Consider the following 26,279-nt stretch of genomic DNA (forward strand, 5'->3'; position numbering starts at 1 on the left):
AACAAGATCAGGTTCACCTGCTCTGAAGACTCTTCTGGCGGTAAAAGCCAGTGAAGCAGCCCTTCCAGTCCCCCAGTGAGCTTTTCTGACTTAGTAAACATCCCTTAGACCTGTTGAACCTTAACAGCGCTCTCTCCCCTCCTTCCCTCCATCTTTCCAGATCAACCTGAGGTATGTCTTTCTTTCTTTCCAGTGTATCAAATTCTGGGCCCAGACCAACACAAATGACACTTGTCCCTTTTGTCCAACTCTTAAATGACGGACCTGACTGGGGAGGAAGAAGAGGAGAAACTGATGTGAACAGGAAGCGCGGGTTCAAGATTTCTAAAACTCTATATTTATACAGTGACATATACTCATGCCATGTACATTTTTATTATATAGGTAATGTGTGTATAGAAAGTCTGTATTCAGATGTTCGTAAATGAAAGTATGTATATTATGCAGAAATGGTCTGTCCCCCTCACCTTGCAATTCCTCTGGGGGAAGCAGAGTGTAGGTAAGATGGTATTTAATTTGGCCTTGAAATTATGATATTCCTGCCTAGGGCTGTTTTCAGATACAATGTAAAAACCATCTAGGAAGCTGCTCTTGCTCTAAGGCCACCCTGCTCTGATTTGGCTCAGCCTCTAGTCCATTTTCTTAAGGCTCATGTACGCAGATTTGAACCCTGGTGCTCACCTGCTGTCCAGCCAGATGCCTTGCTTATTGAAAGCCTCCAGAAGCCTCAGTGCTATTCTAGCCCTTCTACTCCAAATGGAGAAAATGAGACTGATTGAGGAAAAAATATATAACCCTGATAGTTTGATTTTTCATTGAACATTTTACTGTGTTAACACTCATTATTTGTACATAGACATTAGGTTTACAGAATAGTCTGTTTACATGAGCAAAATTCACAGTCCAAGAATAACAACATAACCAGGTCCCATTTTCCCCACGCCTCCCACAAACTTCTCTCCACCTTACTTCCTGGATAGTCATCTCTTTAGAAACTAGCATAGCCCACAGGTCTTTCCTGGGCCAAGCCATCCCTTTCCACCACTGACTTGGCTTCTGATCAAGCTTTCACAGACCAACCTTGTGAAGTCCTCACCGCTTCCCCTTCACTTCTGGTCTTCTAGTCTAGCTATCCCCCCTCCCCTTGAAGGTTAAGGCAGTTGGTTCACAACCAAGTTGTTTGGTGACCTTGGGTGAGTTCCAGGCAGGCACTGGGGTGAGGAGATGTCTGTGCAAAGTTCCTTTCAGGATGATCTTGGGATATGGGTTTGAATTTTTGAAGCAAGAAAGCTATGGGGGACATGCTTCCTGTCCTGGGAAAAATGGAGACCAAAGTGCTATGAAGAAGGGAGGTTAGATTTCAAGTTTATAAGTCATTTGTTCTATGGATAGCTATCTGGAACTAGGTCATTTTTTCACCTCTGCTTATTGAGCACTTCCAGTTTCTAGGTTTATACCTGGGAAAGCTGTGTTTCTATTAGAGCTTTGATCCTTTCCTATCCTTTTATCTTTACTCCTAATGGAAATGGCGTCAGCTCCCTTCTCTTTTGGAATTAAACAAGTAAAAATTAAGCAGTAATAAAAAAAATTAGCTCCAGGAAAGGATATTATTATATTACCAACAGGTGAATTTTTCCCATTCTGGGACCTGGAAATGCTTACTCGCACTAGTAGTACATATGAGGGTAGCAAAGATTTTTCCTTTCAGAGCCAAATAATTCTCTCTGTTCATGTTACTCTTCCTCGTCTTTCATCCTTGCCTGTCAGCTCATGAAAATACTCTTTCTCTTCTCCGGTCTTACTTGTCCAGGTTTATTGACTGGCAACAGTGTAAGGAAATGGATTTCCTGGTTTCTCCTTGGCATCTTGTAGGGTGATGGAAATGGCCTGAGTACTCCCCACTGTAGAGGTCAGATGACCCACTTTCTTTGGTTAATGAAATATTAATGACTCTAGTTTGGTAGCCGTCATGAACAGGGAATGTGGCAAAATGGAAGACCAGTTCCTTTGTTCTTTTCATTTGGTTGGGGGGGGGATTCATTTTTTATCTTGTAATCTTAAGATTTTATCTCCCCTCAACTTTACAGCAGCCTTTGGGCCACTTGCAGTATTTTTCAGTATCCAATGAAAATATAGAAATTAGAAATGGGTCTAAAAAATATCCTGTTTCTTTTCCACAAATCTTTGACACCAAAGGGGTAAAGAGAAAAAAGGAGGGGATGGGGGGCTTAACTGCTTCCTAGTGAAAGCCCCTGGAAACCAGCTGCAGCAGGAAGACAGTGTGGTGGAGGGTGTGCATGGGGGCCGGGACTCATCATCGCTCTTTGCTCTTTCTTGTTCAGGATCAATCCAAAAGCAACAGTTAAGTTTTGGCCACCCTTGTTCTCCCTTTTCCCTCTGTCCACTGGCCTGCACTGGTACAAACTGTGCAGACCCCCGGGGAAGGCCCCTGATGCAGGGAGTGGAGATGGGACAGTCATTTTTCTGGCATAGAATTTAAAAATAGAAATATAGAATACATATTTTTACAAGGAAGAAGCTGTTGTCTAGATTTTTTTTTTACACTTCAGAGTTCATGGTTTCAGGGTAGAAAGGAAGAAACTGTTAAAAGAAAAATAAGTACAAGTTTTCTCTTTCAAAGAAAAAAATAGGACAATGAGACTTACTAAGGAAGGGGTTGAGTTTTATACCCTGGAAAGAGCTGGGGAAAAGCCAGTTTTCCCCAACGTGGGTCAAAATTATAAAGTGGAATGTGGCATTTTCATTTCACGGTAGCAATTCTGGAAGTTTATTTACACAGTAAGTTCCAAGCTGGAAGTGGACAGTCTCCAGTCTTCCTGTCAGTCTCTGTGGTTATGGGGTGTTCCCCGTCAGCCAAAGCAGCACCAAGTGCAGTGGGAATGAAGAGGACTCGGAAAGAAAACTGCGACTCAGTATTCTTGTTTTATTGGTTTATGGCTTGTGGGCAGCTGGCTGAGGCCAGGATCTCCAGAGGCCCTCTTTGTATTTCCCTCTCCCTCATCAGGTAATTCTACACTGTACACGTCCCATACCTGGAAGCAGTGTGTTGACCAGAGAGGAATAGGGATCCAGTGGAATAGTAAGAAAATTCAGCTCTTCCCATTAACACTGGTATCATAGTCGACTGGCTTAGAACTGATAGGGAGGAAATGAACTTGTTCCCCACTGTCTAGCCCAAGAACCAGCCTGGGTACCCAAGTACTATTAGGAGCGGGAAATAAAGAGCAGGATAGGGGCAAAGGATGGCCTCCATCAAGGGGCTCTTGTGGTGAAGGGAATTAGGAAGCGCGGAGGCTGTCATCCTTTTTCCACGCAGCCTTGATACTGAATGCGATGCTGGTGGAGCCAGAAAGCCCTGTGTTCCTGACATTCTTAGTATAATACTAGTGCCACTGTGGGATGCCTTAGCCAAATAAATGAGGGAGACCTTAGAGACAGGGAGAAAGCAATGAAACTGCTCTGTATCATGTCAAGATCTTACTACCACTTACAGCTGAACAGGAAGAAATCCAGGCAGGGGGTATAGGGCATCAACTCTATACCTGTTGAATGCATCTTCAGGAGTCTGCTTTCAAGGATTAGATAGGAGAGGTCTCCTATCTATTCTTAGCACCTCAGCTACAAAGCTCTGGAGGAATAGGACTGGGGGAGGGGTGAACAGGTAGCCAGGAAGACAAGGTGCAGCCCTGTTATATCTGCTCTATTCCAGCTGCTTTCCCATAGGGCACCTGGGGCTTCCAGGGCTGGGGGTGTTTCAGTGCTACCAGTCACGTGTAGAGTAGAGGGTGCAGGTAGGGACGAGGAATTAATAAGGTAGAAATTCATTTGTTAGATGGAACCTTTTAGTGGGCACTTTTCCTTTAAGAGAGTTAAAAAGAGCTTTTTGGCTAGAGAAACCCTTCTTCCCATCATCGCACTTTTGGTCAGGCTGCAACCACAGAAAAGAAGACATTGGGAAGCAACACCCATCTTAAAAGATGGGATTCTATCTTGGAGATGCCGTCTAAGACTGGGACTGGCGTGCGGTCACGTTCTGGCCTTGCCTCGCTTTGATCCCAGCTTACCTGTCTTTGCACTCCCTCTCCTTCTCCTCGTCCAGCCACCCCCATTTGTACAAATTATTTGTACAAATTATTTTTAAATTATTTTTTAATTCAAGAGGCAGTCTTTGCACCAATGTTATAGGCTTGTCTGTACAGTCCCTATCTCTAAAGCAAACAGCAAACGGTGCGTCCGTTCCCGCTGACTGTGGCCAGCAGGGAAACAAGATTGGCCCTTTTCTCTGCTAGGGTACTGCAGAGACACACACTGCGGTCACCTTACTTCTGGAACTAAGAAGAGAAGAATACTTTGGGTTGGAGAATCTAAAGGGATGGTGGACGAAGGTTCAGGGCTGAAGTTTCAAGCAGCAGAATTTCCCAACTCAAGTTTGAGGTGACCAAGAGTATTCCCGCCATCAGAGCACTTCTTTCTTCCCTCTCCTGGTTCCTGCAGGTGCAGTCCCTGCAACCCACCTTGCCAGCTTTTCCTTTTCTGTCAAGGCAGAGGCATTTGTGGGTGGGTGAGGGTCTTGAGGTGCTCTGGCCACAGGTGCCGTCTGTGTCTCCTCCTTGTGACCAGAGCGAACCACCAGATGTGGTCCAGGGGGATCTCTCTCTTCTGCCCGTGGGCCTCCTCACTTCAGCAGGGAGATGTCATCAGCAAAGTCATCATGCTGATGGCGCAGGCAGCGGAGGCAGCGCCACTGACACACCATGAGGCAGAGGGGCAGCATGAAGAGGGCGCAGATGGCAGCCATGACATAGGCTATGGTCATGAGGGTCGATTCATCTGTCTGGGGGATGTTGTAGCCACAGTCTTCCATGTCCAGGGTGACAAAAGGACCTTCTACCGCTGCTGTCCTGAACTCATCGTGCACTGGAGAGAGGGCAGACGTGAGTCACAGAGCAGTTTGGATTACACACCCAAAAGAACTTCCCGGGACAGGCCTTGAAACCAGCCCTTGAGGAGGCCGTAGAATCTCCCTCCTGGGAGATATTTAGGAGCAGGACAGAAAGCCATTGCTAGGTGGGGGCATGGCTCTCCTCCCAGGTCACTGGGGACAACAACCCTTTCCTGTCTACCTGTGCAATAGGAATGATACCTAAAAGTCAGTCATTCTAAGCTGACCAAAGAGCCAGCCCTACATATACCTAGTAAACTCACCTGCTCCTGCTGAAATTCAGTTGCAAGACCCTGCCAGTAGCATTCAACCTCGGCATACGGCAGCTGACAGGGTCACTCTAGGCCCAGCCTGCCACCCTTGGATCTAGAGCTTCCCAAGGTGCCGAGGCAGCTCTTGCTGTTCTGGGTCTCCAACAGAGGTTGCCAGTCCAGGCAGGGGTCAGCATGCCAGGCGATACAAAAAAAGCACAAGCACCAACACTAGCTTTTACACAATACGTGGACTCTGGCTTGAGGCAGCTGTTACTCCCTCCCAGACTGACAGGGGCCCAGGTACCCTCACCGCTGGACAGGGAGAACGTGGATAGACTGACCCCACACCCTCGTCCGTGGCGCTCTCACCATGGCAAGCACTGACAGCAAAGCCAATTCGTTTCCGGGCCCGATCAAAGACAACGTAGAAGCCCTCCATGATAACAGCTCCCATGACAGTGCCCGTGGATGACTGAGAGATGGCGAACTTGTAACAGTCGTCTTGGGACGTGGCCACATCTTCCACTGGCCGCAGGTATTGCTAAGGATAAGCAATCAAAGAGTGAGAGTATGTCTTCCTCCATCCTTCACCCCATCTCTGCCTTCTTGGTATCGATGCCCTTAGGCTGCTCTTCCCTTTGCCAGCCCTGAGCTCCGAGAGGCTGGTTTTTCCCAGAGCCCTTTACCGCTGGATCCTCATCTATTTTGTCTTCCAAGTACTAGGAAGCCATGCCTGCTCACTCTTTCTCAATATATCCTTTGTTCTCGTCCTGGGATCCCAGTGATTCAGGCCAGGGACATACCTGTGGAAGGATGGTGATTCGGAAGGACTGATTGGTGACCTCACCCATCAGGTAGAGTGAGATGACCGGGAAAATGTTCCACGGGGTGGTGCCCGCTTGCCAGCACACCAGCTGCTCCCCGAGCCAGAAACCGTCTGGGAACTTCTCCGTCTGTGTTGATGAGAAAAGGATAAAGATGAGGAAACGGCCTCTTTCACCATCTCGCCTCTCCCATTTTCAGATAACACTGGGCCCTTTACTTGCTTTTCCATGAAATATCCAAACTGGGGAAAGGTCAGCCGAAACCCAAGGATTAGAGGAAGAGAGCAAGAGAGTAAGGGCAAAACTTTGGGCTGGGGGATTGTGTGCTGAGCAAGCTGAGGCCCATAGCAGAGAACCGTTTTTTAAGAGATCTAAGTAGAGGGATCTAAGGGTAGATATCTTGGCTCTTGTGGAGGAACGTGCCTCTCACAGACTTCCTGTGACACTCTGTCATCTCTTGTACCCCTGTCCTTAGTCCCACTGACCGAGGAGGCTGCCTTGATGGATTTGACAGCAGCTTCAAACACTTTCTTGGGCAAACGAAGGTTGGTGGTGCCGCTGTCAACGATGCTCTTGTCATAGTTGTACTAAGAGGGAGAAGAGAGGGTTAGAACATCAAAAGCCTTTTTGAGGCCAGGCTTTGGCCAGAATTGGAGGGGTGAGGCTGACTGCTTGGGGTCCTTCCTGGGTTGGCATCCTGGCTTTGCCACTTCTTAGGTGGATCTCCTTGGGCAAGTTACTTAACATCTGTGCCTCAGTTTCCTCATCTGTAAAATGAGGATAATAATAGTACCTACCTCAAAGAGTTATTATAAGCATTAAATGAATTAATATATTTGAAGTGCTTAGAATTGTGCCCTGCACATAGGAAGCATTCAATAAATGTTAACTCTTATTATCTTGGGTGGGTAGACATTCTCTAAATCTTGAAAATAAAAATACCTTGTATAATGCTTTTAACTTTTCATAATACGTTTGTATCTGTTCTAATTTAACATACATGAAGAATCTAGGTAAGGAACACCCAAATAGTTTAACTGCCATTTATTGGGTCTTGCTGTGTGTCAAGCACTGGGATAAACACTTCATTCACTTTCTCTGTTTTCACCACAGTCTTTGGAAAAGCTGTTTTTACTTCTGTTTTGCAGGTGAGGAAACTGAAACACAAAATAGTAACTTGCCTGAGGACACATAGCTAGAGCAGAGCTAGAAACCCAGATCTTTCTTACTCCGAAGCCAGACTTCTACTACGTCATGTCACACTGCCTCGCGGACGACTTGCCCAAGGTCATAAAGCAAGGCAGTGACTGGAGTCCAGATGTGCTTTTTTCCGTACCAGACCATATGCGACGCAGCCTCTGGGAAAGTGCTAAGCCAGTCCCTAGCTGCAAACCTCAGGTCCCGCTATGTGACTATTAAGCTCCTTGCTGTTCCATGCTCAGCCCCCAACCCTCCTGCAGGTCCTGAACCTCAACCTCATCCTCCCAGCCTCATAACTCGGGGTCTGGCCTCACATGATGTTGCCTCCCCCTTGCCTCTCCCTGCTTCCCCCAGGTTTTATTACCTCCTTGCAGTCCATTTTCAGATCCTGTCCATTGATCTCCACCCGCACAATGATCACCTCATAATACCATTCCCGCCGGATGGGTGTGTACCAGAGGCTGCCCATGTACAGCGAGTGGTCGATACCCCCGATGATCTAGGGAGAAAAAGAGCCAGTACCCGTGTGCCAACACAGAAGGACAACAAAGTCACCCAGAGGGCAAGCAATAGGATCAGTCATTTCTGGGGTGGCAAGGCACTCTACACATCGCCTTTCTCATCTGCCTGCTTCTAATCAAACCACGCCCTAAAGCGATTGATACTTTCTTAAATGTGTTAAGGATGTGTTCAGGGGAAAAGGCTTTCCAGGATTTTTAATTGTTTCAGAATCACACAGCCCTTGATATAAAGTTATTTAAACCTAAACTGGCATAATAAATGTTGAGTGGATGATAATTTGCTTCTATTGTAAGTTTTATTTTCTCTGCTTGTTGGAGATAGAGAACCATTCACCAGTTGTCCTAAATGAATTAATAAATAGACTTTGAAACTCCTTACATCTCTGCCTTCTGATCATCAGACTGAATAGTCTTGATTTGAGAGGCCTTATTTTCATTTCCTTTGAAATTTTCCTAATCATCTGTCATCCTTTCCAAGTTTACCATAGGAGCCTCAAGTCCTTTCTGGAATAATGCAAGGAAGAAAAGGGTAGAAAAAGAAAAATGGAGGTGGGGAACATAAAGAGGTTTCTCTTGATTCTCAGTAGTGGAGCCCAAGGCTGTGGTGTAGCCTCAGAGGGTAGGGAGGCAGCAGGTACTCACGTCTCTGCCCAGTGCCAGGACCTCCCCTCTCCCAGGGCCTGCTCACCATGCTCCCTCCAACTGAGGCCAGCACTTCCGACTGGTTGAGGGGGAAGCCAGCACCACAGAGCTGCAGGGAGAAGAGATTGGGCACGTGGGTCTGCTTTACCAACGAGTCAAAGAATGGCTCCAGGGAGTCGTCAGGCTGTGACAGAGAGAGACAAGGGGTGAATCCTCGCACAGAGGGCCCTAATGGAAAGAGGAATGGGAGGGCAAAAGCAAAACTTGGGGGATGTTCCTTGGGAAAGACCATCCTGAGGGACTGAGATTTGGTGGAGAGAGGGACAGCAAGACACTGGCAATGCAAACAGGAAAGATCTGTAAGATCGTTGATCCCCATCTGCTTAACCTGTTTCAGAGTTACGGGGGCCTCTCTTATTCTTAAAGATCTTAGCGTCAATAGAAAAGATAGCCTGTTCCTCTACCTGTCACCATAGTTCTGCCCTCTGTAGGGATGAAATTCAGACTGCCACCCTATCCCCCTGCAAAGTAATTCTTTAAACTGATTTGTTTCCCTCCCTTATTCAGTTCCCTCCCCTTCTCTCCCGCAACGCCGTCCCCGTGTAGCATGCAGTGTGCAACGTGCAGGCAGAGTGTCTAGGGCTAGGCCTTTTTCCTCTCACCCTGGCGATCTCAGCGTAGGCCAGCCCCAGGATGCCCTCCCAGTTGGAGCCATTGATGAAGAACTTGTCTGATTCAGTGATGGCAGCGATGTTGGCACGCACGGTGACGTTGGGGCCATGGGGGATGCTCACCAGGTCGGTGCCCAGCTCCCCCTCCCACTTGCCCTGGGTGTAGGGCACATACACGCCCTTCCGGAGGTCCCGGTATGTACTGGACCTGTGCAAAGCAGGCAGAGATCTGTTGGGTGCGTAACCACAGCTGGTACAGGGAGCCAGCATCTAACCTACTCCCAGACGCCTAATCTCATCTCGGTCATCTACATAAGGCAAGATGCTGTCAGGCTGCTCAACAGAACATCCGTAGATCCTTCACTGGGAACAGAATAAGTGACCTTGCAGACAGACATGGGGAGCCGTCTCTGGGGCTCGCTCTCCTGTGTCCATAGCTCGTATTCCTAGATCTGGAGCTCAGGCCCTGGAAGAACAAGTCTAGGCTTTGTGTATTGTGACTGCTGCTGCCGAAGGGACAGCTATTGGGCATCTCCCACCCCCCGCCCCCCGACCTTATCACGCTCTTAAAGAAAAGGAGCCATTGACTCTTTTGCTGCCTTGGGACCCAGTGGTACCATCTGAGTGAGAAAGTACCACTCTGAGAAAGTACCAAGTGGGTGAGTGTGGAACCTCTTCAGCAGATTCTTCCAAGGAAGGAGTTTGCATGAGCACCTCAGCGGGGCGAGCGGGCAGGACACACCACTCGGATGAAACATGTTCAACACCATGTGTCACCCCCATCTGTGTGGAATCACGCCTCTGACCAGGGCTGGTGTGTGTGATGGGGGCAGTGACGGGACACAGACAAGGAGCTGGAATGAATTCCCTTTCTTGGACCCTGGCCACGCCCCCTTCCCTGACTGCTTTCTTCAGATAGGGAAGTTAAAGGGCAAGGGGCCTAAGAAGGCGGCTTGGCATTTGCCTAGAAGTCCAAGAATAGGGTGTCAGTCTCGACTCACATGTTTTCACACACAGATACGCCTCAGACATGAGATGTCCTCTCGCCACTTCCTGCTTTTCTGTTAAAGGGGCTCCCAGATCATCCCTCACTGCCTCTGTTAACCTTAAAAACCCACTTCCACCCTCCCTCCCACCTGTTAGCTAAGTCCAGCTGCTGGCACTCCCGGGAGGCAGGGAAGCATTTAGCTTTCAGTCCCTGATATCAGGCCAGGCAGTGGGGCCGTGGAAGGCTCTTCTTCCCTTCCGTGAACCGTGCAAAGCCACCGAGAGCAGCCCCCAGGCGAGGACACAGCGAGGGGAGCTGGCACTGCAGCCTGCTCAGCCTAGACTTAGGTGGTGGTGTCAGAAAACCAGAGCCACTGGGGCGTGTGGGTTGGAGTCCCCGGGCCTCCCAATTCAGGCAGAGAGAAGGAGACCTCGAGACTGCACTGGGAGCTTTGGGGCTGCTCTCCTTCCTGCTTTCCCTCCCCCAGGAAGCTGCCCTATCTCCGAACTGAAGCACTTCCTGGCTGCCCCTCAACTTACCCTTCCCATAGTTTCCCTCCTCAACCCTCCAGCCCCTCCACTCTTCTCTTCGGGTCACTGTTGCCTTCTTTTCCCTCCCTCCTCCCCAGCAGGAAGAAAGGCTCTGTGGAGCTGGTCCTTCTCCCTGCAGCCCTCCCCCGACCCTCCTTGGCCCTGGATCCTTGGGAAGAGCCTTCCCCCTTGCTCTCCCCGCACTCACAGCTGCCTCTGGTAGTAGCGGTGCAGGAAAGGGTGGGGGGCGGCCCCCACTGCGAAGTTACTGCTGCCTGTGTCCACCAGGATGTTGAGCTGTCAGAGAAAAGGGAGAGAAAGATGTTAGGACAGGAGGCCTGGACTCACTCCCTTCACTGTCCTGTCCCCTCCCCATCCCGCGGCTACGTGGTCTTCCTCTGGAGTGTCCAGTGAGAAGCTTCCACATGCAGGACTGGACAGGCTGGCCCTCCTAGTACCACGACCACAGACAGAACATGGGGTCCTGTGACGCCCTCAGCATGGCCTCAGAAATCTTGTGTCTGCTTTTGTCTTGTCTGCAGAATTGGAACATTTTCTATGTCATCAGAGCCATATAACTGGTGTGTGTGTGTGTGTGTGTGTGTGTGTGTTTCCATTCCTATTTCTCTCTACCTGCAGATGCCCTTCCTCACTCTGTACTGGCCCAGTCTGTCTGCAGAGCTTGCCCCTTCCCCTCCTCTCTGGTCCTCCTGGGAAGCACATCACCGGCAGGCAGCCTGGCCCATCCCCCTCCAGCTCAGAGACGAGCTATTCTAGGAGCTGGCACTGACCAGGGGCGCTGTGGGGACCACAATGGCATGTTGAGGCCCACGTGTTTTCTGACCCTGGCTGCCAGAATGTGGCTCCCCATGAAGGGCCCCCCTTCTGTCTCAGAGGTGACACAGACCTACGGGTCCCACTGTCGGAAATAGTGGGACTATAGCCAGGAGCCCCGTATGAGGTCCTGGTGAAAAGCCATCTCCTCGGGGCCCTGGTTTTGGCTCATTGAAGATGGACAGGTGTTGTCTTGCTGTTCCTTCTGTGCAGCTCCTTCTACGTCTCTTCTACCTTGTCCTCCTTCCTCCTGAGATGGCCTGACCCCTCCTCAGCCAGTCAGCCATTTTTTTGATGCCTCCTATATCCTCACAGGCAAAAAGGAAAGGCCCCTCTCCTCAAAAACACAGTAATCTGTAAAGTGAATCCTCTCTCTTTTTTTTTTTAATAAATTTATTTATTTTTGGCTATGTTGGGTCTTCATTGCTGTGTGTAGGCTTTCTCTAGTTGCGGCGAGCGGGGGCTACTCTTCATTGCGGTGTGCAGGCTTCTCACTGCGGTGGCTTTTTTTATTGCGGAGCACGGGCTCTAGGTGCAGGGGCTTCAGTAGCTGTGGCTCACGGGCTCTTAAGAGTGCAGCCTCAGCAGTTGTGGCACACGGACTTAGTTGCTCTACGGCATGTGGGATCTTCCCGGACCAGAGCTCGAACCCATGTCCCCTGCATTGGCAGGCGGATTCTTAACCACTGAGCCACCAGGGAAGCCCAAGTGAATCCTCTCTTGCCCACTTGTGTGTCCTTCACCTCAGCTTCTCCCCTGACCTCAGGGCCCTCCATTTCTGCATCACCTCTCCTCAGTGCAGTGAAGTCAGCTGACCTCGGCCTTGCTGCAGGCTCTGACCTTGTCACATAGGGCAGGTCACTGTGTTTCGTCCCCTCTGCCGGATCCTCCGGCTCCTTCCTGCTCTCAGTGGTCCTTGGTAGGTCTGCTGACCGCACCTCCCCCGGCGCCCGCTCAGGCTTCCTGGCCTCCCCATGGCCACTGTCCCCAAGCTCTCTGACCCTGCCTCCTCCCTCCTTCCCAGCCCCCACTCCTGGCCTGGCTCCCATTTCCCTCCCCGCCCCTCTGCCCCTACTTGTCCCCAGTGTCCCTCTCCCCGGTCTCTAAGCAGCCACTGGCCCCAGATGCTGTGCTTTCAGAGAATCAATAGAGCTAGAGGCACAGCAGTTCAGATTTCAATCAGCCAGGTTAATGATTACAAAGACTTCTTCACCCACCCACTCCCCAGAAGCCACTCTCCCACCAGCCAGGACTCTGGTCTCTGCGCCACGGCTGGCCTCAGGCTTACAGGCGCCCCTGCTATCACTGGACTCCAAAGAAAGAGGGTCTCCTTCCCAGCGCTGGCGCCGGTGGCCGTAGGGGGGATGCCTGGAGTGTGTGTACCTGGCCGGCTCTAGGAGAATCCAACCACCTTTGACACTGGAATGGAGCTTTATCTGGGGGCTCGGCTGGGCTGGTCCAGGCCCCCTCCTCCCCACTCCTCTCTGTCCCGTTCGGGAGGACCCCTCTCTGCAGGCCACTCCCTCCCCAGCCCAGGGGCCCATCATTCCTGGTGCCCTTCCAGTTCCAGCCTTTCTCCTCACCTGAGGAAGTTCTCCCCACTCCGCCCCCAAGGGGGTCAGGCCCAGGGAGGAATGACCCCTCCCCTCCCATTGCCCTCTCTTTAAACCCCCAGCCCCAATACCAGGAATTCAGGCCACCACTGCTCTCTCTGCTGCCCCCTCTCCACCCTCCACCCACACAAAAAAGGGAAACCAAAATAAACAGTTGCCACTTCCTCATGAGCAAATGTCCTTCTGTCTATTTGCCCTTTGCACTGTGATCCTGCTTCCGAGAGAAGTGATTTTGGTCCTGTCCTTCCAGCATTTCTATCATGAGCCCCCGGGCAGCCTGAAGGAGGAGGGTTTGCGTGCGCCCAACCTTAGCAGACGCCCTCCCCTCTAATTTCACCCAGCGGGGGGCCGTCAGATGACCCCCTCCCTCCCATCTCCCACAAGATCATTCCCACATGCCCCGTCCATCCTGCCTTTCCACAATCCCTCCTCCTGCCTAAGGAGGATCCACCCTTCATGCCACGCCCCCCCACCCCCAAATCTGGATTCTTTCTTTTGGCATTTACAAATGCTAGTCTCTTCATTTAAAAAAAAAAAAAATCTTTAATCTCACATCCGCCTCCAGCTACCCTCTCTCTCCTCTCCCTTCACAACCAAAGTTCTCAGCCAAGCTGTCTTCATTTCTTCACCTCCTACTCATTCCTCAATCCATTCTCAAACTGAGTTTCGCCTCTATCCCTCCCTCCACTATAAAACAGCCCTTACTACAGTCACCAATGATTTCGTGTCACCAAATACAAAAGACAGTTTTCAAATCAATCCTCATCTTGCTTGACTTCTCTGGAGCATTCAACGCTGCCGACCCCTCCCTCCTTGAAACACTCTTCCCTGTCACCCTATCCTGTGCTTTCCTCCTACCTCTCTGATAGGATCTTCTGTCTACTTTGCAGCCTCACTTCTCAAGGCCTGGGCATTGGTCCTCTTCCCCTCCTGCTCTACTCTGTCCTTAGGCCATCTCATCCATGGCAGCGGCTACAATTACCACCTATGTCCTTATGCCTCCTGAGCTTTCAGCTCTAGCCCCTTCCTCCCCTTTGAACTGCCTCAAAGACACCTCGAATTCAGGATGTCCATGGCTGACCTTACCTGGTCCTGCCCATCTGTTTTTTCTTCACAGTTTCCCACATTAGTCACCATCCATCTGTTCCATAAGTCAGCAACTTCAGAGACATCCAAACACCTTCGTCTTCTTCACATCTCCATCCAAGGCATCAACGAGTCCTGCCCAGTTAACCTTCTTAAAATTCTCTGAATGTATTCATTTCTTGCCACCTCCTTTGCCACTCCTGGCCAAGCTATCATCATCTCATCCTGTAATATGACAATAGCTTTTCAACTGATCTTGGTACATCCACCGTTGACCTCTCCAACCTGTTTCTGCACTGTGCCTAGAATGATCTTTTCAAAGTGCAGATGTCACCATGTTACCCTCCCGTGTCAATGGCTTTCCTTTGCTATTATAATAAAGACTTAAAGCCTTAACATTTCCTATAGGGCCCTTCATGGTCCAGCCCTGCCTACATAGCCAGCCTAGCTTGTCCCATACTTCCCCAAGCCCTCTGCCCACCAGCCGCACTGGCCTCATTTCAGGTCCTCCAATCAGCCATGGTCCCTCCCGCAAAGGCTGTTGGTCATTCACTCTGCCTGGACTATCCTCCTTTCCACTTGCAGTTTTGTCTACTCATCTCCTATGATCCTTCAGTCTGAGCTCAAAAGGGACTTCCTAGGGACCTCCCTGGTGGCACAGTGGTTAAGAATCCACCTGGCGATGCAGGGGACACGGGTTCGACCCCTGGTCCGGGAAGATCCCACATGCCGCGGAGCAACTAAGCCTGTGCACCACAACTACTGAGCCTGTGCTCTAGAGCCTGCGAGCCACAGCTACTGAGCCCGCGTGCCACACTACTGAATCCTGCACACCTAGAGCCCATGCTCCACAGCAAGAGAAGCCACCGCAATGAGAAGCCCGCGCACCGCAACGAAGAGTAGCCCCCGCTCGCCGCAACTAGAGAAAGCCCGTGCGCAGCAAGAGAAAGCTGCGTGCAGCAATGAAGACCCAACGCAGCCAAAAAAAAAAAAAGGGGGGGGGGACTTCCTAAGGGAGAAAGACCAGGTCATATTCTCTGATTAAAATGCTTCCATAGGACTTGCCACTATAATGTCATACTGAATCTCACCTCCCCTTGTATCTAATTTTTAAAAAAATCCCCATTGTGTCCCTACTGGGTATCACAGTGGCTGGCAATAAGTATTTCTTGAATTCATGAATGCTTAAAGGAAAAAGGGGAAAGAGCTAATTTACCCTATTTTCGGGGTGAGGGAGGGATCTCTCAGTGGCCCCCAAACTATGGGTGTTTTTAGGTTATAGGTGTGGCTCTAGCTCAGACCTGCCTTCCTCTCACCAGGCCCCCTGGTTTGATACAGGCAGCCCGGAGTCCTGGAACCATCTTACTTCTTCCCCATCCCTTGGGGCCAGGCTAACTCAGAAGTCCCTGTAGAGCTTGCCTTTAGATGCCCAGAGGGCTGCAGCATGGGGTCAGGGCTAGGTCAGTGCCAATCACTTAACAAACAAATATGCCCCTGGGGGCCTCTGAGGGATGGCAGCCTCACGGGAAGTGCTAACAAGCCCCACAGGGAAAGGCACACTTGCCCATTCCATCCTGCAGGCGAGGCTCCCTTGGAGGAGTCTGCAGCAATAGATCTTGGCCGATGAGACAGATGTGGAGCTGCTGAGTTCAGGGTAAGCTCTTTATTCCCAAATCCCACCTGTCTTGGCCCCAGCTCTCACTAGCAGATGGGAGTTGCTTAGATTCTTCTGGATGAAAACAGCCTTCAGGAGTCATCTGTCCATTGGCCTGGAGATATGGGAGCTTGTTCCAGTTCCGAAAGATCTCTAGTTATTAAGATCCACAACCTTTCTTGGCAGCCTATGCTAGGGTCTTACCACTTTCGCACACCTCTGGGAAAGGGCTTTTTTTTTTTCTTGCTGTGCGTCGCCGTGCAGCATGTGGGATCTTAGTTCCCCCACCAGGGATTGAACCTGTGCCCCTACATTGGAAGCTCGGAGACTTAACCACTGGACCGCTGGGAAGTCCCTGGGAGGGGGCTTTAACTCTGATTTTTCCTGCTAAAGGAAAGTCTGTTTTCTTCTGTGTGGGCCTCAGAGTTTACGGAGGAAGAGCCCTTATATTCTTGTGGTATAAGCCTTTCTGCTGAAGCTGAGATGTAGGAGCCTTTCTTCCATTTCACAGAGGAGGAAACTGAGACCAAGGGTAAATAAGAACTTGACCCCTCTTACACATAAGCCACAAAGCTAGGACAAGAGCCCCTTGGCTCTGGCCAAGCCCCAAGTCTGCTCTTTCATCTCCTTGACCTTCCTGTCTCTCTCATTCTCTCTCATTTGGAAAGGAAATACGTTGTAGATTGTTGCACTAATGAATCATATGCCCTGTATCCATGCCCTGGTGTGATCCCCTCTGACACTGACGCTGGGCTTGGCCATGTGACTTGCTTTGACCAATGGGACATCAGCAAAGGAGGAAAGCAGAGGCTTGTTAAGTGCTTGTGCACTGGGGAGACTGGCCTCTTGGAATGCGGCCCTGAGCTTGTATGGGAGGAGGCTCAGTCTTGCCTCCTTGAGGATGAAAGACTTCATGGAGGAAGAGGTCCAGCAGGCCCAGCTTAGTCCGGCCCCCAGCTGACCCACCCACTGAATGCAGCCATACAAGGAGCCCAGGTAAGATCTGTAGAATCACAGCCAGCCCACAGAATCCTGAGAGACAATGGCTCTCGTTTTAGTTTGTTACACTGCATCAGATAACTGCTACAAAACTACCGGAATTAAATCCTGAGATCCTTGACTTTGGGGCGCCTACCCACCCATCGGTCAACTCCAAATACCATCTCTTATCACTTTTCCCCTCTCTCACCATCAAGTTTCTCAGTAGCACAATGATCTGTCACCTCTGCATATGCTGTTTCCTTTACTTGAAACGTTCTCTCCCTGTTTCATCTAACTTCTGTTCAATTTTCAAGTCGTGGTTTAAACATCCTTTCTCCCAAAGGTCTTGCCCTGATGTCCCAGCCCAGATTAGGTTCCTCCTCTCGTAGGTCCTCAAGAACACCTGTGCTTCTTTGCCTACCCTTTCATCCAACTTGAAATCATTTATCCAATGTCTGTCTGTCCTACACACTATGAGCTCCACAAGCGTAGGGAGCACATTTCTGTGCTTATTATCTAATTCTTACCTAGCCCTCAGTAGGTGCTCCGTAACAATATTTTTTAACTGTAATTGCCTCATTTGCTGCAGGTCTCTGTGATTCTACATAGTCTTGCTATTAGTTCTCAGCCCCAGGGTCCTTGCAGGGGTGATTTTCAATCGGGTACTGTGTATGGTGACGATGGCAATGGATGCCCACTGTACCCATGAAATTGAGTAGCCGCCCACGTTCTTAGAGCAGTTGGAGTGATTTCAGGACTCGCTGGTCCCGGAGTCCTCTGAGTTAGCTTCATCTGCTTCCCTAAGTGGACATTCCCAGACCTGAGCTTGCCCAAGGCTGAGAGATGGGGGCAAGGAAGGACATGAGGAAGCTCAAGTCAGCAGCTGGTCATGGCTGAGAGCCAGCGCAGCACACAGCTCCTGCCTCGAACTGAGTCCAGCAACTGGGTCCCATCCAGGCTCCTCCCACCTTGACCAAATCAGCTGACCCAATGGAAATGGACTCCTTTCTCAGACATATCTTCTGCTTCCACTTCGCTCTCCAGGCTGAAGCTGGCAATCAATACCTGGGAGCACGTAGGCTCCCTGGTACCACTTACCCCATCTTGGGCTGTTTTTTTAAAGGGATCCCAAGGTGGCTGGGTCATCCCAAACCTTATCTAGGGCACCCTTCCCCCTTTAGACAGGATGCTCCATTTCCCCCAGGCTCAAACCCAGCTCCACTAATATCTATCAGTGCTTCCTATTCAAATGAGATGATGATGTGAATGGTCAAGAAACTTATATGTCTGTTCTTAAAGGAAAGATCTAAGACAATGGTGTTCAAACTTTTTTTTTAAGCAGTAGAACCCTTTTCCAATCTCATGCAGGATCCCAGTGTACCAAAGGGAAAAAAGCAGAGATGCTCTGCTTTAGGGAGAGGTTTTATTTCTTTGTCTCCATCCCCTCCCTGTGGTGGCTCTCGAGGCGTCTCTTTAGCACCTTCAGCCTCCACAGAACCCATCTGGGAAATCCTGCTTGGAGGGTATCACAGCCACTGCTACCTGCTTTTCATTGTCAGACAGTAAGTCCTTCCTGCTGTCTGACCTTGTCCCATCCACAGGTTACAGGGGCTGTAATAGTCTCTGAGTCTGTCCTCAGGTGAGAACAAAGCTGATCTCTGGCATAAGCCCGCTTTCCTCCATGGTGCCTTGTTGTGCTCTGCACATAGGTCTGTTTGCTGGAGCCATTGGGAGATGCCAGGGTTCATGCCTTGTGCTATTTGGTGAAAACTCCACAGGCGCTGGAGTCGAACAATTGGTGGGGTTCACCAAACCTGAGAGGCCAACCAAGGAGACATCCAGCCTGTACATAGTGGGGTTACAGTGGCCAGCAGACAGGGTAGCCACTGGGCCCATCCTGCCAGGAGAAGCTCAGGGCAGCTCTAGGACCAGGAAAATGGTGTTTCCTTTCCAGAACTCCCCACTGCCCAGGCCCCCCAAGCGAGATGGCTCCCAGCAGACAGAGAAGTTAGTTGGCAGGTAGGAGGGCTTCCCTGAGAGATGTTTCTCTTCCTGGATTTTCAACTAAAATTTTCTGCTTAGCTCTTTACTGGAGATACCCAAGAAGGGCTCTTGACCATCTACCTTAGTGAGGGGGCACGGTCTTTCTCAATGCCTCTCCCACTCCCAGCTGAATTCTTTCTTTCCAGACCTGGGGAGGAAGAGCAGGAAATAGGTGTGAAAGGACAGCCTAAGAGTCCCAGCAGAGGCCTACGTGCAACCCAAGCCCAACCCCAGTCTACAGGTTGCCTCCCAGTGCCTGAGGCCAAAACTGTCTTGACTGGGGCTGGGCTTCAGGGTCATCTAACTTGGAGGGTGATTCTTTGAGTTCAAAGGTTTTCGACCTTTTAAGCACCAGAACTGAATCAATCAATCAATCAAACAAACCTGGAATTCCACTGTATAAAAACAACAAAAGCTGACCTATTCTGGGAGGGCCGGGAGATTTGGGGGCAGGTGGGACAGGGGAAGGCTTGGAGGGGAAAGGTGGAAGGTACAGTCTTGCCTCTTACCTTTCTCCTAACCTCTCCCTCACGCTTGAGGTCCCTTTACAGAACCCCACAGATCTCAGTTTGAAAACCATTCTAGGGAGGGGGTCAGGAAAACCACTTGGCGTCTTCATGGGTTTTGAGATCCTGAATCCTCACAGTTTTCTACTTCTCTGATCATTTTCTTTTGCTCCCTTGATCCCTAGTCTACATCCAATATTCTTTCCCTAATTGTTTTCCTCTTCTCTCTCCATTCTCTCAAACAAGTTCATTTGCTAACTTGACTTCCACAAGGACCTCTCTACAGGTGACCCCCGAGTCTACCTGTCCAGTCCCAACTTGTCTCTTGGCTTCCAGATCCCCATTCTCAGCTGGTTGCTGGATACATCCACAAGAATTGTCCACTGGCATCTCAAAGTCAACCAACATGTCCCAGACTATGGAACGCTGGAAAGAACCAAGTATTTGGACTTGGAATCCAAAGACCAGGATTTGAACCCTAGCTCTGTTCTTCCCTAGCTGTGTAACTTTGGGCAAACCACTTAATCCCCCCTGAGCCTCAGTTTCCTCCTCCCCAAAACAGACAGGCTAATACCTTGCCCTTTTTAATTAAAGCAGAGTAATAAACATGGAATTTTGGTAAACTCTATTGTGCTTTAAAAGCTTGCTCCTTTTGCCTTGTATCCTGATGCAAACACAGTCAGAGAAGTTCAAAGGAGGGAGACTTCTTTTCTTCCCTCTCACCCACCAGGGACAGGGAACACCTGTTTGACCTGACAGGTGAATGCTGGCTCTCTGAAGACTTCTCCTCTTTTATATCTTCTTTCAGGCCCACGTGTCCTAATTGAAATCCTTGTCTCGGACTCTAGAATATCCAAGTTATCCTGCACCCTGGTGTAGTTTTCCTAGAACCAAAATTCACTAGACCATTTCTCTGCTGCCCCCAGAATGAAACCCAGCACCCATTCAGGCTCACAGCATCCCTGTCACAGCTTCCAGCCTCTTAGCATAACTCATGTCTCTCTTTACGAAGTTTTTTCTCCCCACTCTCCAAATAGCAAAGCTTTCTCATCTTTCTAGGCCATATTCAAATGCTACCTTTTCTAGCAAGCCTTTCCTAACACTCTGTCAGAAGTAGCTGCTTCTTTCTTTTTTTTTTTTTTTAATTTATTTATTTACTTATTTATGGCTGTGTTGGGTCTTCGTTTCTGTGCGAGGGCTTTCACTAGTTGCGGCAAGCGGGGGCCACTCTTCATCGCGGTGCGCGGGCCTCTCACTATCGCGGCCTCTCTTGTTGCGGAGCACAGGCTCCAGATGCGCAGGCTCAGTAGTTGTGGCTCACGGGCCTAGTTGCTCTGCGGCATGTGGGATCTTCCCAGACCAGGGCTCGAACCTGTGTCCCCTGCATTGGCAGGCAGATTCTTAACCACTGCGCCACCAGGGAAGCCCTGCTTCTTTCTTTATACTTCCAAGACTCACTGTTCTTCTATTTGTACCAAATGCACTTAGTCTTGTGTGGTATTTAGACGTTTACATGTCTGTGTCTCACACCAAATCGTGAGCGCTCCAAGGGCTGAGGCTATGACGTATTCTTCTCTTTTGTAAGTAGGTGCTCAACAAATATTTGTTAAACTGAAAATTGACCATCACCAGATTTCAATCCTAACAATTAAGTTATTGGCCTGTGTTTGGATGGTGATGCTCATACCGTTATAATGAGATGACATCCTTTCATTTAAGCGAAGAGAATGAAAATGCTTTCTCCAAGATCTCCAGTTCTGTACTTACAGCGGCCCATCAACAGTTCTATTTAAAGGTCTTACACTTTATTTATTCATTTGCTCAACACTTTTTAGGTGCCTGTTCTGAGCCTGACGCTGTCATAGATATTAGCCAAAGAGAAATAAAACACTGCAAAAATTCATTAATTAAAAAAGACATTGTCCTCAAGAGCTTGGTGTTTTATGAGGGAAACAAACACAAAAACAGTGACACGTGCTGATAAGTGTAGTAAGGAAGACGTGAGTAGGTGTCAGGAGAATGGAAGCGGGATCTCTGATAAACTCTCTCCTTCTCAAATAGGTGGTATGGAAGAGTAGGGAGGTCAAGGGTGAGACACGGTCTCAGCTTACTGACCTGCCAATTATCTAATTTTTCAGTCCCCATTTCTTCTGCTAGAAGCTGCAAATGGTAAGACCTTTTTATATACTGCAGGAATTACTGTAAAGAACAAAATAGTCTATGTAGAATATATTTTAAACTTTTATAGGACTTACCTGGTGGCACAGTGGTTACAAATCCATCTGCCCATGTAGGGGACACGGGTTCAAGCCCTGGTCTGGGAAGATCCCACATGCCATGGAGCAACTAAGCCCATGCGCCACACCTACTGAGCCTGCGCTCTAGAGCCCGCGAGCCACAACTACTGAAGCCCGTGAGCCTAGAGCCCGTGCTCTGCAACAAGAGAAGCCACCGCAATGAGAAGCCCGCGCACCACAACGAAGAGTAGCCTCCGCTCGCCGCAACTAGAGAAAAGCCCGCGTGCAGCAGCAAAGACCCAACTCAGCCAAAAATAAATAAATTAATTTAAAAAAACTTTTATAAACTGTAACCATAAATACAAGGATATATTTGTACACCCATAGTCCTAAACCATCCCCTCCTGCCAACTTTCTCACAAATGGTCTTGTCATGTTCTAATTCATCCCAGATCAGAATCTTGAAATCATCTTTGACACCTTCCTCCTCACCCTTCGCACCAATGTCACCGAGCCTTGCATCCCGGTCTTCCCTCCTTTTTCCACCTGATCACAGCCTCACTCTGTCCTCGTCATAGCGCTCCACACTTGGACCTTTGTGACAGAGCCTCCTGCTGCCTGCATCTCTCAGTTCCATTCTTTCTAAAATTCAGATGCTTCTTCCTAAAAGATTGCTTTCTTTGTCATTCCCCTGCACAAATAAATTCAATTTCCCCCTTATTTCTGCAGACCAAAGTCCAAACCTTATGGCTTGACATTTAAAGCTTTTGGCTATGTGGTTCTATCTTATTTACCCAAACCTGTAACATTAGCTGGCCTGGGTTTCTCACTGTCTCCTGAACGAACATGCATAAGCCCAAACACACATAACTCATTCTCTCATTCACTGTGTCCTCGCTTGGTCTCAGGGGATAGGGTGGGAAGGAGTGGACACACAAATGAAGTGCAATCACAGTTCGGGAGGACCTTTCTGCACTGGGAATGGTCTCGACCCTCCTATCCATCCTTCAAGACCATGCTCACAGCACATCTTCACGAGGCCTTGCCTGATTTTATCTCCTCCAGAACACCTATGGGGACTTCCCTGGTGGTCCCGTGGTTAGGACTCCGCACTTCTGCTGCAGGGGGCTCCAGTTCGATGCCTGTTTGGGGAACTAAGATGCTGCATGCCGTGCAGCCAAAAAAAATAAATAAATAAAAATAAATTGAAGAAAGGAACCCCTCCCTCGAAAGAATATAGATGGAAAAAATTAAAAAAAAAAAAACACCTGTAGCACTCACTCACGGTACTGCTATAAACCAATGCTTTCCAAACTTGAGACACAGCCCCTGAGGTTCTGACCTAGTAGGTGTGGGGAGGGACCAGAGAATTTACATTTCTAACTGGCTCTGATGACAAGGGTCTGGGGTCCTCACTTTGAGTACAACTGCTGCAGATTACTTTGTACAAGCACTTATACTTTCACTTCCACACTAAGCTCTTGAGGTAGAAAATATATTTTCTGTCTCTTTGTGGATCAGTCCCCCAAAACCAACAATGAATTGCCTGGCATGTAGAAAGTGCTCCCCAAGTTTCACTGTTGCTCGTTTACAGTACTGTGCCTTTCACGTTCTCATTTGGTGCTTATAACAACCCCACTGGTTCGGGAGAAAGGGCATCCTTCTCGCAGACTGCGGGGGGCAGAATCAAGTCACCACAGAGCACAGACTGGCTGGCGTTGGCTCAGGTATGGAGCTGTAAGCCAACTCATAGGGTTGCTCTAACTGTGGTCTCCCTGCCACTGGCTCCTTGGACTGGTGCTCAACTTGAAGCCCACTTTCCCCTTCTCCTAGGAAGGAGCGGGAAGGAACTGACATTTATTGGGCAATTACTCTCTGCCAGTTTCTGGGCTGGGGGATGTACATATTATCTCAGGGGTCCGGGGAAGTACAGTAATGGGATCCCCCATTTACATGTTTTACGTGTAAAACATGGAGGCTCAGAACACCCAAGTTTTTATGCTTCCTTGCAGAGCAGAGGCAGGAGTGGCTAGACAAGTTAGGAGAAAGTGATTTCACATTTACTGGAGGTCAAGTGTGTGTCCAGGTGCATTGTTCTAGGTGCTTTCACCTACCTAGTCTCCGTTAATCCTCACAATCACCTTCCAAAGGAGATCTCATTTCACCCATTTTTAAAGACACGGCAGCAGCCTCAGAGAGGTTATATAATTTCCCCAAGGCCACACAGCTGGGAAAAGGGAAAGCTGTGGGTTGTGGAGCTGGAATTCCTGGTCTCTCTGACCCCAAAGCCCTTGTTGGTCCCATAGCCCCGTCCTGTGTCCATGTCACAGGGTCTATGCACAATTTTCATGGTGCATCGGTAGCAGAAACGGGACTAGGAACCAGGTCCACACAGCCTCCTTCTCCCTGACAACAGCTGGCATCCTGTTGGCTCAGGCTGCTAGAGGCCTGGATTCAGGCTCTGTCCTTACACTGATTCAAGACTGTTTATAGTACATAGGCAAGAGGTGGGGTAAGTGGGGAAGACCAGAGCCTTGGTTCAGCTGGGAGGTGGGAGGTAGGCCTGGGTGGCATGGACCTCGGAAGGCTCGCTTCCATCAGGTAATTGGGAAGCGGAGGCTTGTTTTTCCCCTAGATCCGGTGTGAGAGCTGTTTAGAAGTCCAGGAAGTGTGGTGGTTCCCTCTGCCCATAGACACACTCCCACCTTCACAGACCCTCCCAAGGACAAGCCTCCCAGACACAGATCAGGGGGAGGGGGGTGGCTCAGAGATGTGCAGGCTCAGATTCAAGGTGACACTCACCAGCACACACAGAGCCATCCTGCCGCCCGTACCCCGGCTCACCCACAGAGGAGGCAAATGCTCACAGAGGGCAGCCACAGTACCCCGCGGAGGGCTGCTCACGGCACGCTCCTACCCGGCCAGAGGTACAGAGGGTGAAAACTCCAACCAGCCACCTTGAGTGTACCTTGGAGGACTGTCAGGAAGGATGGGGCGGGGGAGCTGGCAGGCAGTGTTTTCTCCGTCGCTGCCATCCCCCACCCCTGAGCACCTATCAGCTCATGGAGGGAGTCTCATGCTTAGAAGGGGGCTCTGGCTCCTCTGCTCTATGCAGTTTATGATCTGTCCTTTCCCCAGGCTCAGTTCAGTTCCCTCTGGCCAGTACTTGGGAGGCATCGGATGGGGGAGGGGCTGGAGTGCAGGATGCAAAGCTGGGGGGGGAAGTAGGGGCAGGGGAAGGCAAGAGTCAGCCCGGGGCTTCTGGATTAGAGTGGAGGTCACAAGGAACTCGGAAACCTTGCTTCGCTGTCCTGTGGCAGCTCAGACACGGGGAGAAAAGGGCCGGTCCAACTCATGCCAGGATTCCTTGGTCCTCAAGATGCTGAGAACCAATGGTCAGAACCCCAGATGCCAAGATTGGGTGACCAAGATCCAGAGCAGTGGGGTTGGGAGACTCAAGCTTGGTCTGGGCTGACACCTGTTCACAGCACCCCTGTTGTTTGGACTCTTCCCCAGGTCAGGCTCCCCCCACTGACAAGTTTCTCTTGCCCCAAATCCTTCCTGAGCCCTGTGTGTGTGTAAGACTGAGAGAGAGGGGAGGGCAGACAGAAGCCTGTGAGGGCAAGGGAAGTGGGAATGGGGGCTTTGGGGCTGACTGCTGCCAGTATGATCCCAGAGGACAGGTTTGGGAGAGGGTCCCTCCAGCCCGCACCGTGCAACCCATTTTAGCAGGAGCCGGCATGCTGCACCCCCAGCCTGTCTCCCCTCGTCTCGTGCAGGAGGGAGGGTAGGGCTGGCCCGGCAACCTTACCGTCTGTGGGGGGCTGCCCACGGTCATCTCCACGTAGTAGCCCTGACCGGACTTGCCCCTCAGGTTGTCCACCATCTCCACAAAGCTGCCCCTCCGGCTGGGCTCCTCGGGCTCCTCGTCGGTCTCCCGGGGCAGCCGCAGCCCCAGGGGGGCGCCCCCCAGCCCGCTTCGCAGGGGCAGCCGGATGCCAGGCTGGGAGCCGTGGGCAGGCAGCACCCCGGAGCCCATCCACAGCAGGAGCCAGGGCAGCGCTTGGGCCATGGTGGGCCCTGGCCTTGGGGCGCTCTGGGCTCACTCCAGCCCGCGACCGTCCCTGTGGCCTGACCCCAACTCTGGGTGCTGGAGGTGGCTTCTCAGGAGAGTGAGCGGTGAGGCATCAGGGCTTCAGCGCCTGCAGGCCCCTCGGCCAGCCCTGGGTCCAGGCTGTGGGGAGTGGGCAGGAGAGATCCACAGAGAGACAGGAGGGGAGGAGACGGATCCGGAGCCTGGCTACATCTGGCCAGCGGTCCAACCTCAATGGAGGTCCGGGAGAGGCCGGCTCGGGCCCCCCGGGGGGCTGGGCGGGGCGGGCATGGCAGGTCGGAGGCTGCTTTCCTGGTCCTCCCGGTGGGGCGGCAGCAGGGGAAGGGTCAGGGGCTCCGGGCTCCTACGGCTGCGTTTGCTGCTCAGGCCACCATAATCCCGCTCCCAGCTCCCAGGCAGCCTGGGGAGACGGAAAGACTTGTGGCAGCGGCTGTCAAAGCCAAAGGGTTTTCGCTTTTCCCTGGGATCGCTGGGAAGTGTAGTCTTCCCATGGCAGGCAGCCCGGCTTCCGGGGTTGGTGAGGGGTCTGGGATGCCCTCTGCCGAGATGGAGTCCACCCTGCAGGACCCTGGCAGGATGGGAAGGGCCGTCGGGATGGAGTGGTGGCAGACCTCTCTT

At 50.6% G+C, this 26,279-nt stretch overlaps 2 protein-coding genes across 3 annotated transcripts in view; one reads left to right on the forward strand and one right to left on the reverse strand.

Moving 5' to 3' along the window:
• The window catches only part of RNF214 (ring finger protein 214), a 59,080-nt gene extending 50,940 nt beyond the window's left edge, over nucleotides 1-8,140 (forward strand). For both annotated transcript variants that reach the window (XM_057552637.1, XM_057552638.1), the window contains exon 15: nucleotides 194-8,140. In XM_057552637.1, the coding sequence (XP_057408620.1) occupies nucleotides 194-259 (66 nt within the window). In that variant the 3' untranslated portion in view covers nucleotides 260-8,140. The remainder of the gene's footprint in view (nucleotides 1-193) is intronic.
• Nucleotides 4,153-26,144, reverse strand: BACE1 (beta-secretase 1). Its single transcript, XM_007196566.3, has 9 exons — nucleotides 25,359-26,144; nucleotides 10,802-10,890; nucleotides 9,067-9,283; nucleotides 8,451-8,588; nucleotides 7,606-7,740; nucleotides 6,527-6,628; nucleotides 6,021-6,170; nucleotides 5,587-5,758; nucleotides 4,153-4,938 (listed from the first exon to the last, which is right to left on the reverse strand). Exons 1-9 carry the CDS (start codon nucleotides 25,617-25,619, stop codon nucleotides 4,697-4,699), a joined length of 1,506 nt encoding a protein of 501 aa, XP_007196628.1. The 5' UTR covers nucleotides 25,620-26,144; the 3' UTR covers nucleotides 4,153-4,696.
• Between the last annotated feature and the right edge of the window lie 135 nt (nucleotides 26,145-26,279).

The sequence above is a fragment of the Balaenoptera acutorostrata genome, chromosome 9, assembly GCF_949987535.1.
Source record: "Balaenoptera acutorostrata chromosome 9, mBalAcu1.1, whole genome shotgun sequence".
Lineage (NCBI taxonomy): Eukaryota > Metazoa > Chordata > Mammalia > Artiodactyla > Balaenopteridae > Balaenoptera > Balaenoptera acutorostrata.